The sequence below is a fragment of the Rissa tridactyla genome, chromosome 1 (genome assembly GCF_028500815.1).
Source record: "Rissa tridactyla isolate bRisTri1 chromosome 1, bRisTri1.patW.cur.20221130, whole genome shotgun sequence".
Taxonomy (NCBI): domain Eukaryota; kingdom Metazoa; phylum Chordata; class Aves; order Charadriiformes; family Laridae; genus Rissa; species Rissa tridactyla.
Genome location: NC_071466.1, coordinates 125,520,533 through 125,533,756, shown reverse-complemented (window position 1 = coordinate 125,533,756; position 13,224 = coordinate 125,520,533). Strand labels below are relative to the sequence as shown.

The 13,224-nt window shown below is 42.3% G+C and overlaps 1 protein-coding gene across 39 annotated transcripts in view; it reads right to left on the bottom strand.

Annotated features, from left to right (window-relative positions):
* Positions 1 to 287: 287 nt before the first annotated feature.
* ABI3BP (ABI family member 3 binding protein) overlaps positions 288 to 13,224 on the bottom strand; it is a 162,489-nt gene continuing 149,552 nt past the window's right edge. For all 39 annotated transcript variants that reach the window (XM_054187833.1, XM_054187933.1, XM_054187915.1 and 36 more), the window contains 5 exons: positions 11,190 to 11,269; positions 9,680 to 9,709; positions 8,530 to 8,691; positions 3,817 to 3,930; positions 288 to 1,677 (listed from right to left, as the gene is read on the bottom strand). In XM_054187833.1, coding sequence (XP_054043808.1) covers positions 1,562 to 1,677; positions 3,817 to 3,930; positions 8,530 to 8,691; positions 9,680 to 9,709; positions 11,190 to 11,269 — 502 coding nt within the window. In that variant the 3' untranslated portion in view covers positions 288 to 1,561. The remainder of the gene's footprint in view (positions 1,678 to 3,816; positions 3,931 to 8,529; positions 8,692 to 9,679; positions 9,710 to 11,189; positions 11,270 to 13,224) is intronic.

Sequence of the window (13,224 nt, the reverse complement as noted above, 5' to 3'; positions counted from 1 at the left end):
AAGCTGCTTGAACTCTCATAAAAACAAATAGGGAACTAAAGTGAGTGAAAATATTCCCACCTTCAGCATTCTTAACTCCCGCTGCTCCCCCATCACCTGGGCTACCCCGGCACCAGTAGCCATGACTCCGGCTCTTTGGGCTCTTCTCAGACCTAACGCAGCAGGTGTCTGTCGCACCACTTCACACCTCACACGTGCCCGGTTCAGAACAAATTGCTTCCCAGAAATAGTAGCATTTGCCACAGAAACCAAGATTTGTTTTCACGTAAAACACTTAAGAAAAACACTTGATTAAAAAATATTTTATTAGGAGTACAGTGTACCTGCAATGTACTTTATAAGGCATTTTCTATAAATGACTATTTCTACTATATATATAATCTGGGTGTTCCTGTTCATATTTTTTCAATACATTAGTAATGTAATGAATAACACCTTTAAAAAAACCTACATCTCTTTATTTAGTTCATAAATGTTCAAGCAGTACAACAAGTAGCTTTGGGAGAGGTTTTAATCAAAATTACTGTAAAGCAGTTTTAAAGTTCAGTTATCACTACTTCCCCAATGTTTTAACCCACCTTTTTTTTTTATTTAAATAAAATAAACCTGATTATGCTGTTGCAACTAGCTTATTTTCTTTTCCGGTTTCATTTATCTTTCCAAGTCCCCCTGCGCTGTACCTACATTTGGCTTTTGAACCAGTCAGTCTCAGTCTGAAAACTACGTTTTCATGAACAGCCGCTGCCATGGAGGCCAATTCTGTTTTTTAATTCCATGTACGCGTGTACGGCTCTGCCTCAGTTGGAGGACACCAAACCCAGCTGCCAGCCGCTGCCAAGCTTGGGGGCAGCGGCTCTAACTCCATAGCAAGAGGCTGAACATACTTTTGTGCTGGAGGTGAAGCATTTGAAAACAAACATGGAAAAAACCGCACTAACTTGATGGTTTAAAGCTGCACATATAGCAACCTACCTCGGCGTTTTGGCAGGAGTATAAACTGTACGTGTGAGGAGAAAGCGCTTCAAGTTTACTGGTTGCAGGATATAATTTATGACTGGGGAGACGTTGCAGGTCTATGTGGACAGGTAGCTTATGGCACTTACATTATAAGAAGACCAGTGAATATTAAAAACTAATGCACGTTGCATTCCACGACCAACTCTGCCGTAACTGTGCCTTAAACATTTATTACAACATTGTGATAAATAATATACACACCGTTATCTTTTAAAATACCATATAAACCATACCTTAAGAATAGGGAGCCAGCTTCCCTATACATTATCCTACAACACGTCCCTAGCCTGTTGGGGATTTTTATTTTTACCTTTTAATCTAAAAACAAATTTGTAAAACTGGATAGCTACAGTAAGCAGTCTACACTATTACACAATTAATGCGGTATTGGCATTAGACTTCTATAAACCTTTGCGCATCAGCGAACTGAAGTGCCAGGCAGACCATAAACATTTCCATCTTTGAGCCTGCGTGGGGCGGTCGGGGGCGGGTGTGTGTGGGGGGTTGGTAAGTGCTGGGCCTTTTCACCAAGTTCATGTCGGCTCTACCATTTCCCAGGTATCGATGTTCCGCACTCATACCAGCGAACGTAATTAATGTGAGTCTCCCCGCCTATTTTTCCAAATTTGACAGGTTCCTGACGAACCGCCCTGAAAAATCCTGGAAGAGAGAAGAGAGTTTTGTTTGCAGGAAGCCCCTTCCTTCCATGTCCCTGTGAAGGCTGTACGCACGCAGTTCAGTTCAGGGCTAACCTGCTCGCTAAGCTGCTAACCCGTCTGCCACAAACAGGTCAGTCTGCTGCCCCTCCGTCCATCAGCGCCCTGAGACAGCTGGCGCTTGTCCACCCAACGCAAACGGAAGCTGAAGCGCTTGGGATTGCTGCAGCCCAGAGCCTGGGGGGTGAAGCCCGACTCCCCTCCATGGACAGTGCTGGCTGGGCAAGGCGCGTGCCCTCTCCTTCCCCCTCTGGCTGCTGCTGCTGCTTAGGGCTTCTCTAAACAGGAGGCTGCTCCTCCTTCCAAAGTGACGGTGATCAAATAGTCCCCACTGCAGTGGCCTTAACACTGCAGGGAACCTAAATAAAACTTGACAGTTGGGGATATTTCACGCTATCTCCCCATCCCCAAGCGAAAGATCATAGTTCCTCCATTAAATCTGTTCAGTATGACAATACGCTTCCTTTCCGTTCAAACAATTAATATTAAGTTAAAAATTAAAGTGAGCGATTAGTGCCGAATCCGACCATCAGAAATGTATGTGCAGCTAAAGCGTGCAGGTGTGCACATGCAGATGTGCGCACGCACACACACACGCACCATTGTTGTGCACCTCCTAGGGCACAGCCATCACAGTGCCCTCCCTGCGCTTCAGGGCAAACACAGGTACTTAATTCTGGGTTGAACAGAACTCAACTTTCTCCAGCCAGGGAGGAACTGAGCAGCGATGGACAATCTGGCTGTTCTTTTCTCTGTTCAATTCATTTACTAGAAAAACAAGCTCTAGAAAAACAAGCCCTCCAGGTGAGGGCTTTTTTTGTTTGATATTTTGTTTTGTTGCTTGGTGGGGTTTGTTTGGTTTGGGTTTTTTTCTAAAAATGAACACAGTTCATGAATCCACTCCATTAAATCCAGTTGCTGAAAACAAATTGGTTTAAAATGTCCTTTAAGTAGGAGTAGCGAGCTTTTTATGTAGAATTGTGTTTTTTTTTTAATATTTATAAAATCTTTTTAACAAAGTGAATCTGATACAACTGAGAGGTCTGCTGTCCTGGCAACGCCAAATTGGATTCAAACAATCCCTTATATAAACAAAATACCTTTACAAATGGGCAACACTGACTGGGAAAGGAAAAGCAAAGCCTTCTTTAAAAAAAAATTAAAAAAAAAAATCACACATAAGCAAACACCTTTCAGATCATTCTTTTGTTTTCGAAAAAACTTGTGAAAGATTTAGGCACTTCACTTTAATCTCCCACACCTACCTCGATGCATTTCTATATTTCTGTAAGGTGTTTTATAACTGAAGCACTGCGGACGGGAAGGTTTGGTCAACACACTGATACAGTACTGAGAACCGTTTTGATTTTTTTTTGTGGTAAAATATTCCACGACACACTCAGCCCGCACGCGTGTATCAATACAGCCCGCGTCCTTACCCCACAAGGGAATGGACTCCCTCACACTGGCAGACAAGCAAGGCAGGAGTTCAGCTGACAGAAATACGATTTTCTTATCCCCGAGCCTCGGCAACATAGGAAAAATAGCCAGGCAGGTCACAGCTGCATTTAGGACACCCAGTCCCATGCCCACTTAGACCAGACTGGAATTCTAGGCACCCGGTTCAAATTAGTGCACACAGAATTACTGCAGCATGAATTATATTTTCCAGTAATAACTTTTTAGTTTCTCATTAGCACTAAACAAAGCTGTTTAATGCCCAGCTGATGATTTACTGCACTTCAAATCAACCTTGCTAGTTTGAACATAACACTTCATGCCTCTCAGCAAACTCAAATTTGTGGTTGGGTTTAAATATGTAATACCAACTGTGAATAATCTGTTGGAATGCTTTAAACGGGTGAGAGGCTGTTTACTACCTAACAGCACCCGAGTCATAACCTCCTTTTAATAAGTCATTGCTCATCTTCAAAAACTTCTCGACTCTCTTCTGCCTGCAAAGCCAGTAGTCCCTTTCCATCGCCCACCCCAGCAGTGGGCGCTGAATCCACTGGCAGGAAAAAGAAACGCACAAACAAAGGAATTGCCAAGGTTTGCTACAGAGACAGGAGCAAGGAATTACCATCTTTGACTGGTAGATCTTCTTGCTGTCCTGTCCTTCCGTCTAAGAATGAGTCTACAAATTGGCAGTGATCTTCTCCATGGCCCCTCTGGTCTCCTATGTTATAAAATTTTCCTGAAAGCAAAGAAGCAGCAAGTTTAAAATCCACATCCAGTTTAGTGAGGGCTATTTCCAAAAACCACCAGAGGCAATGGGCTGTGCTCTTCGCTCTGTGGGGAAGCCAAGGTGAATGCTACCATTCTTTTCTTCTCAGGATCTGTAGCTGTAATTTGAGCATTATATGCATAAGCCAAGTACAGTGCTCATGGCTGCACGTGGGCCAGGGCAATCTCAAGCACAAATACAGGCTGGGCGGAGAACGGACTGAGAGCAGCCCTGAGGCGAAGGACTCGGGGGCGCTCGTGGATGAGAAGCTCAATATGAGCCAGCAATGTGCGCTCACAGCCCAGAAAGCCAACCACATCCTGCGCTGCATCAAAAGCAGCGTGGCCAGCAGGTCGAGGGAGGGGATTCTGCACATCTACTCTGCTCTGGTGAGACCCCACCTGGAGTATTGCATCCAGCTCTGGGGCCCCCAACATAAGAAGGGCATGGACCTGTTGCAGCAACTCCAGAGGACCACAAAGATAATGAGAGGGCTGGAGCACCTCTGCTATGAGGACAGGCTGAGAGAGTTGGGGGGGTGTTCAGCCTGGAGAAGAGAAGGCTCCAGGGAGACCTTATAGCGGCCTTCCAGTACCTGAAGGGGGCCCACAGGAAACATGGGGAGGGACTCCTTGGAGCATAGTGGAAGAGGGTAGATTTAGATTAGATACTAGTAAGAAAATCTTTACTGTGAGGGTGGTGAGGCACTGGAACATGTTGCCCAGAGAAGTTGTGGATGCCCCATCCCTGGAAGTGTTCAAGGCCAGGCTGGATGGGGCTTTGAGCAGCCTGGTCTAGTGGGAGGTGTCCCTGCCCATGGCAGGGGGGTTGGAACTAGATGATCTTTAAGGTCCCTTCCAACACAAACCATTCTATGATTCCTATCCAAAATTTATGCCTGAATGTGTTTTTTCTCCTTCCTACATTTCATACAGTAAGTGAAAGTCTGTTATTACCTAGAACTTCATCCTGATTATATCAAAAATGAGGTAAGTTTTCCTAGTGATGTGAATGGATGGCAGGTTTGGTTCCCTGTCAGGATGCCCCCAGTGCCTTCGAAGACATTTTTATAGACCACCTCATAACACAGCTGAGGCCCGTTTTATAAATCATAGTTTTACAACATGTATGTGCAAGGGATATTCTTTAACAAATAGATGACCTCGGTATAGTAACTGCTTATCCAGAGCATGAAGCGTGCCCGTGTATTTATTAGCAGGACTGCTTAACAGGACACTTGACTGCAACTGAGTAGAAAGCAGGGTCTCAGGTGCCCCATGCAGCCTGTCCTGACGTTACGGGCTGTGCTCATCCTGTTAACCAGAGGACTCACAGTGAAGGAGTTTTGACAGAGAGATGTCGGGTTTGATTTGCAAGACATTAGTAAAATTCAGTTCAGAAGATGGAGGAAAGCATGCTACTTTCTCCTCCCAAATCTTGGCAGGAAACATTTTCAGATAAACTTACCGGTTTTTTCTAAACTCCTTTCACAGCACTTGTTTTTAATATGTTCAACCTTTGGTTGTCAGCTTGAAAAGGCAGGTGAGAGCATTTAGAGATAGGCTCAGTTCTCAGGTATAAGCTAAGCAGAAAATCCAGTTACTCATTAGATGTTGGGTGTTCTGTAGCCTTGAATCTGTGCCAGCCTGGCTGCTTGAGAGATGGTGAGGCGGCTTACGATACTGCTCCCTAAAGTGCAATTAATAACAGAGCAGCCAACCAATAAACTCTCTCTCTCTCTCTCCTATTTTTTGTGATCTGATCAATACTTTGCCAAAAATTCTCACCTCCAGTTGACAGTCTGTGCATGCAGTTCTTCTCTCACTTTAGAAAATTATTTATTACTATCTAGTTTTGGCTGCAGGCATGTTTTTTCCATAGAACTGGTCAGAGGGAGTTCCTCTCAGCAATTTTTTAGTCTGAAATTAAGAACATTCAGGCTGCCCAAAACGGCATTTTTTTTTCCATGGCTGTTGAAGGTCACATTTAGAATTTATTTTTTTCCTCCCCTCAATAAATACTTTTTTTTTGGTGGCCTGCTTTTCTGGAATGCCTACAGCACTGCTCTGGAGGACTGTTAAATGAGGTCAGCAGTAGATGTCGGTTTATAGAACAGTCCTGGCATGTGTAACATAGACCAGTTTTTCTTCATAAGAGACAGAATAAAACAGATATTTTTATGGCTAACACAAGAACAGTAACTTTCAGATACACACATACTCTTCTGGCCCACAGCGTAACCTAGGCATAGTTCAAACAATTGCTTTACATAAATTAGCAGCTTTCTCCGTGGCTATTAAACTCTTACTGCCCAATTCTTTCCATTATAAGGGAACACACTTAAAAACATTTAGCTAAGGAATGATTAGATTAATATTTCTCTTTTGGGGATAGCAATTCTAGCATAAAGTAAATTATTTTTTTTTTCCAGTGTTCCCTTACGGGTGGTCTTAAGAAAATTAGATACTATCTTTGTTTTATACATTGTGAATTCTGAAACACTACAAGTATAAATTCATGCTAAAAACCAGCAGGCAAAGATACGGTTGTCGCCTGCCTTAGACAAGAGCGTTTGTACGATGCACCCCAATTTCAAGATCGTCAGGCTGCTTAAAGAGCAAAGCTTCGGAAGGTACTTTCAGCGTAAGGTGGGACTCAAGAGCTCAGCGCAGCCCTTCGCTACCAGCAGAGGCTGCCCGCCCAGCTGGCTGGTGTTGGCAGATAACGCTTCTGCTGGCCTCGGGGGCACGAGGAGACCAGGTGTGACAGTGAAACACATCAGAACAGAGTCTGGCTTCTCGTTGGAAACTTTCTCACCCGCAATTAGAGAGAATGGCCTGTGCCATGGCAGTCTCACTTAGGAAACAGGGGAAGAGCAGCTTTCCTTCTACATAAATATTTCGATTCTTTCAAATATTGTCACAACTGGTCAGCACTGGTTGTAACAATTCAATGCAAGAACCAGGTTTAGCAAGTATAATGAATACAAGGTGGCTACCGCCACCTTCCTCCAGCCAAGTTAAATCACCACCCTTCCAGCAAGAACAAAAACAATCTAATGAAAATAGGAAAATGGGCTCCTGATATATTAAACTTTTCTCCTAAGATTGAAGTAGCTTTCACTGCAGTGTTAATTCGCTTGATTTAGGGCTGAAGTCTAGTCCTGCTAGATTAGCGCTGCTATTTCCTCTACTGGCTGGTTTTGTGATACACTTATGCCTCATTGCCAGTGTTTGTCATTTGATCACAGCTGGTTAGTACAGCAACAGCTGAATGAATGATACCTCTGTTCAAAACAGGCTCTTTTATTCACACAATTGCCAAGATATTATTTATATACGAGGTATTGTACTTGCTAATAATGACAGGGCTTTCCTTCCTTGTCTGCTCACGGGAGAACGGTGCCAGGTGCAAGGCCGGGCAGGTTAAAATTACATCGGCAAGGGCTGCCCTGCACTCCCCTGCTCTTTTCTCTCCATGTTGCTACACATAAAACCCTGAGCCCTGCTCCTGCGAGGTGCTGAGCTCTGAGATGGGGCAACTTTAGGTTATGAAAGTTAATTCTTTCAGCCACAGTTTCTCCTACTTAATGCAACCAACGTGATGAACGTACTGCCTAACTTGCACTCAAAAGACGTTTCCAACACACAGTTGTGTTATAGTCTTTGTGCTCTGGATGCCATATTAATGCCATTGTGATAAAGCTGTCCATGCAGCTCTGCTAAAAGACCTCATACAGAAGAAAGCCAGGAGCTTGGGATGGACTGGAAGAAGTTCACATATTTCTAAATATAGCTTGTACAATATACATGAGACACAAAGTTCTGCTTAGCTATCAATTAACTGAAAAACACTTTTTACAGGCTGTTTCCCAGCTTACACACAGCATGCGTCTCTTGATTCAGGTCTTAAATACTTCACACTCTAGTGACCCTAAGGCACTGAACAAAATTTGAGAAGGTAAGGCCAGGAGGCTGCTGTTAGTAATAACACATAATATAAGAAAAAGAAGGTGTGTGGGGGAAGAGATTATAAGCAAAAATGGGGAATGTGAAAACAAAACAAAAATGTCAAAGCAGATGAGTAAAACCTGTTGACTAGAGTGAAGTCATGCATTTATAAACCTCACAGTAATGAAGAAACTAGATGTTTACCCAATGGGATGGGAATGACTCAGTCTAATTCTGGTCTAAAATTAGGTTTTAATCCTCTAATTAATAACTATTCCAGGCTACAAATTTGTCACCTTTACAATATATGCTATTCAATATATGTCAGAGACCTGATCTTTATCAACTTTCCGTATGACCCGCAGGATACTAACAGATACTTAAAATCAAATGATCACCACAGAGAAGTCACTCTTGAGTCTGAAAATTCAGTATCAAACACATCAATAATTACTGAGCACAAGCAGATTACTGTTTATGATCAATCTGTCTACAGACAAGAGTAAACATACCTGATCACACTTCATCAGAGCTCATCTTGTTAAACCTCTTAGTTCTGGAACCATGATATCTTTAAGGAGTGTGTAATGTGGATGACACTAATTTGAATGTCTCTTACCTGTAAGTGAATCACTGAGGTATATCTTGTATCTCAACGAATTACACAGCTGCACGCCTACGAACTTCTTATACCAAGTCCTCTTTACATATTGTTTCCCTTTGCATTCTGAATAGGTGTCTGAATTGAATGGGATTTCGGTCCAGATAGCGTCCTTTCCCACTGCAGGAGAGGAAGAAAGAGGCTGAAGTATGATGCTGCATACAAAATACATTCAAATAAATAGAATTAGAAACCTTGATGGAGCAGAATGCACTATGGCACCAGTCACCTGCATTTTGAGCACGAAAAGTATTTCAGGGAAGCACCAAAGGGTGCAGAGATGACTGATGCAGTGAACTGCTTCAGCTCTCTGTGTGTGGTGCCAGTTTGGAATAAGCTCGTTCTAGGACCTTGTTGGGGGAACAATGTCTGTGTGTTGGCAAAACTCTCATTTACAAAGTGTGTGATACAGCCACTGTTTTTCAATGGGTTTAAGCCAGGACAGTCAACTTGCAGCAAACTGTACGTGATTTAACAAACATACACATAAAAATTAAGTGTCATGAATTATGTGGAAAGAAATGGTGTCTCAGTGTTTGTCAAAGTGATGTCCGTTACAAATGGAAAAGCAGCCCAATTAGCTTGAGTGATCTCAGCTGTTCTTCAAAAGCTCTGTCCACTTCCCACCAAAGACAGCAAGAGTCTTGCAAGTGACCTAAAGCAGAGCTGGATCAAGCCTTCAGAAGCAGAACATTTTTCTAAAACACAATGGCAGTTAAATAGTATCCTCTGAGTTGTGCTCTGTTAACTCACTTGAAAAGTGTGGAGCATCTTATTAATTTTACAGAGCTTTCTTTTGCTTTAATGACAAGGCTGAGAAAATATGAGGCTGTGCTTGGCTCATTTGTTTATGTTGGTTTGAAGCCATCCCAGCTGCCATGGGAGCACCACATCACATTGATTGTGTTCCGCTCAGGTAAATAAGCAGCCTGGCATGAATTCCTTACCAGGCGTATGGGTGGAAGGAGTGAAATCATGTGTGAATGCGGTTTGATTCCATAACTCATTTAATTGGTGCAGTACAGCCACCCCCCTCATAAAATTATGCTATCTCATTTCTGAAAAAATTCCCGATCAGAAGACGCTATGCTATACATGAAAGGCTTACTTGAAATTGGCTCGCTCACTCTTGGGTCCGCTGCAGGAAGAAAACAAACATACAATCAGACACTGTAAAAAGAACTTTCACAATATTTCAATGGAAAAGCATTGGTAAGTGATTTTCTACATTAGACATAAGCTGTAATTTGTGAAACGGAAAGTTTTGGAAGCAAAGTTCACTTTTTTATTAAATTAAATTAAAAGAAATATAATTCTTATGTGAAATTACAGTATCAATGAGCTTTTAAAAGTTTTACGTATGCGACAATACCAAAGACAGTTCTAGTAAAAATAAGAGTTTAAACCTGTAACCAGCAAAAACCAGTTCTACTGCATCTTTTTTAAAATTTCAATTTTGAAACTTAAATAATAAAAAGGACCCCTCTGTAATACTTGCCACACAAAACCTGGCTGTGAAAGCCCAAAAGCAAGAAATAGGTGTGTGCAATTAAGAAAAAATAAAACTGTCCACTTAATTTGTCCAAGCTAAATAGCAGACAGAACATAAGCCTTGTCATTCATGAAAACTGCACTTGGCATAAACATTTTTTCAGTGTCAACAATCTAGGATTACAAAGAGTGTATTCACAGTTTTTAAATATGTGTGGCATAGTCTGAACTCCTCCCTGACTAATCCCTTGCTCAGCCAAAACTCTCATCCATCAGTGACAGCACTAGATGAGGACTATTATATTATTATACCTGGCTCAAAACGCAGATTGAGAAAGTCCTTTTAAAAAGGCTAAATCCCTTTCATGTTTTATATGGTCCTTAAGTACTATCAAGCAATAAACACATCACAAAAGATGCTATCTATCTTACTTGTTTGAAGTCAACAAGTCAACTGTAGTTACGCCTCATGGGGAACTGGGATAGGGAAAGCAAAGGCACTCTCTGATTCTTGCCTCTGAGTCAGATAGGACTTAACTTGGGAACCAACCAATGGTCAAAATAAGCTTGTATACACCTCTTCAACAGTGTCACAGGAGAGTAAACAGGATAGAAGAGGACATACTGGGACATTGACTTTTTCCCAACTGCTATTTCTCAATCCTTCTTTCAGCCAAAAGACATCACTATCATAGAGCAGCCTTATTGAACAGGTAGCAAAAGTGCCTGTAAACACCCCAACCCAAAGAAAACCCTTATGTTCCCCATCCAGAAGTCACAGAAGTTTGATAGATACAAAAAGGTCAGGAAAATGAACCTTAAATGACTGAGACTTCTCTAAGGATAAAGTTAGCTTATTCATAATGAACACCAGACAAACTCTCTGTGCTCCTGTTTTTTTTTCTCCTGCAGTCTGGCCATCTTACCTCCTCAGACAATATAGCCCTGATCTCAAGGCTAACCTTCCAGGCCACTACTGTAACGTGCTCAGTAGTAAAAACCCAATGTGCAGATAGCAAAGAGCAAGACTAATCACGCAAAATGAAGCAAGAGAGCCTTTCATATAACTCAAAAACACGGATACTAGAGCCACTGTAAACGATGGTTGGACCTTTGGAAGTTCTTACCTGATTCAGTACTGAATGTCACAACATTGCTACTCGGGCCTTCACCAAGAGGATTTCTGGGTTTCACATGGAATTCATAACTGGGGAAGAAAACAGAAGAGATGTAAATTTTGCAAACCAAGCATTCTTTCAGAGTCTGGAGCAAGCAAACTGCCAACACGCACCTTGGTGCTACTCGCCCCTTGGAGGAGAACAAAAAGGCCTCATTTCTTGCTCTGAAAATGCTGAGACATTCGTTGTCGTAACTGTATAAGGCCTCTCTGAACGCATAACTTACCAGTCCTTTTGATAATTCTTTGCACAGATACTATTAATGTTTGATTGAATGCACCACTGTATTAAGTGTGTCTCCTCTCACACATGTAGTTTCAGGTCTGGCAAAGGGCGCAGTCAGTAAAGCACACTGCTATTTATTTGCACATTTTTCATTCATAGGAACACAAACCTCCACTTCAATGATCTCAGGCCCACCAACAGTGACAGACAGGGCCAATGGTGAAACACAGGGAATGTCTTCCAGGACAGGAACTCAGCCAGTGCAAAGATCCTATTGCTCGAACGTATGTTAATAGTAAATATATGAAGTAAGAAAAAGATACTGTGCAGTGTCCCTTTCTTATCTTTTCACAGTAATGTCGCACACCACGAGTCTGTGCTGTAGTTATCTCATGATCTTTTTTCATCACAGCTGTGTTGGGAACTAAACACAGTGCTATGAAAATGGAACAAGACTGAAGAAAAAAAAACCCAGGCCAGGCTTCTCTGCTTAAGCCTGTCCCACCCCTCAATACTTGATTAAGAGTGATGGACAGGCAAGACAAGGTGGTTTCTAACTCTACAGCTCAGCTGAAACTTACACTTTCAATTAGAAGCTCTAGGTAAACAGCTATTGAAAGACAGATGCAAACCTAAAAATGTTACACAGAAGACGCCAGACAGATGAAGCAGGAAAGAGAGTTACAAGGGTGGACACCGGACACAGCTTAAGATCTTACATCAAGGGCAGAGCAAAGAATTGACTCCGTATTTCCTTCCTCCCAGCACACACTATCCCAGGAAGCTGCTTCTCAGCTCTCCTGCATCCAGGCTGGTGGCTCTTGGGAATTTCTCACTGCTCAGCAATGGCTCAGTGCCTCCCTGTAGGACCTGCACACCCGCCATGCCAAAGCGCCCTGATGAGTAGCCTGTATACACCCAGGCAACAGCACCCTCGTCGTGCCACTCCCATGAGGTATAAGCAGTGATCTGTCCCATGCGTGCCACCTACAGGGAGACTTTTCGTTTGCTTTGAGTGCGTACGTGGTGAATCTCTTTTAACACAGAGCATTTTTTCATCAGCGAGAGAGATCCATAGGACACGAGTCAAAAGGACTGTAGGCCTGGAAAATGGGCCCTAACTTAGAGACCAAACACAGAGCAAAATGAGAATCCCAGAAGTGAGCAATTAAACATCCAGCTCTTGACTCGTGAAGGATCACTTACCAGTGATAACTTGGTAGCTCATGACTGTAACATAGCATTGTAATGTATTGCTGAAATTGTTTCCAAACAGCAATTTTCTCAAGAAAAAAACCCATACCACTCTCTGCATGGTTGGAAATTTGTAAACTCCATTTGCAAGTCCCTACAAGAGACAGAATAATTCAATCCAAACTTTGGATTACTTCTTATTGCTTCTTGGCTCCTGCAAAAGCTGAACAGCTCGCTAATTAACCTCACTGGACTTATCATGCCGTACCAAGCAACTGTTTTCCATCCACAGTACTTCTAAGACAATATTTAACTTTGAAATTGCTTACATAAGCAATTGCCTTTATTTCTAGGGTTTTCTTTTCTTTTTTAAGGGAAATACTTACAAAGATTGGTATGCTGAACAGATGCATTGTGGATAATCGTGGATGAAACATGGCCTTGCGTTGAGCTTTAACAAGTCTATTTGGAGTAATCTTAACATTTATTCCAACATGCTGCAAGACCATTTTGAGCAACTCATATTACCCTACTGTAGGAGGGAGACATTAAATAAATAATAAAT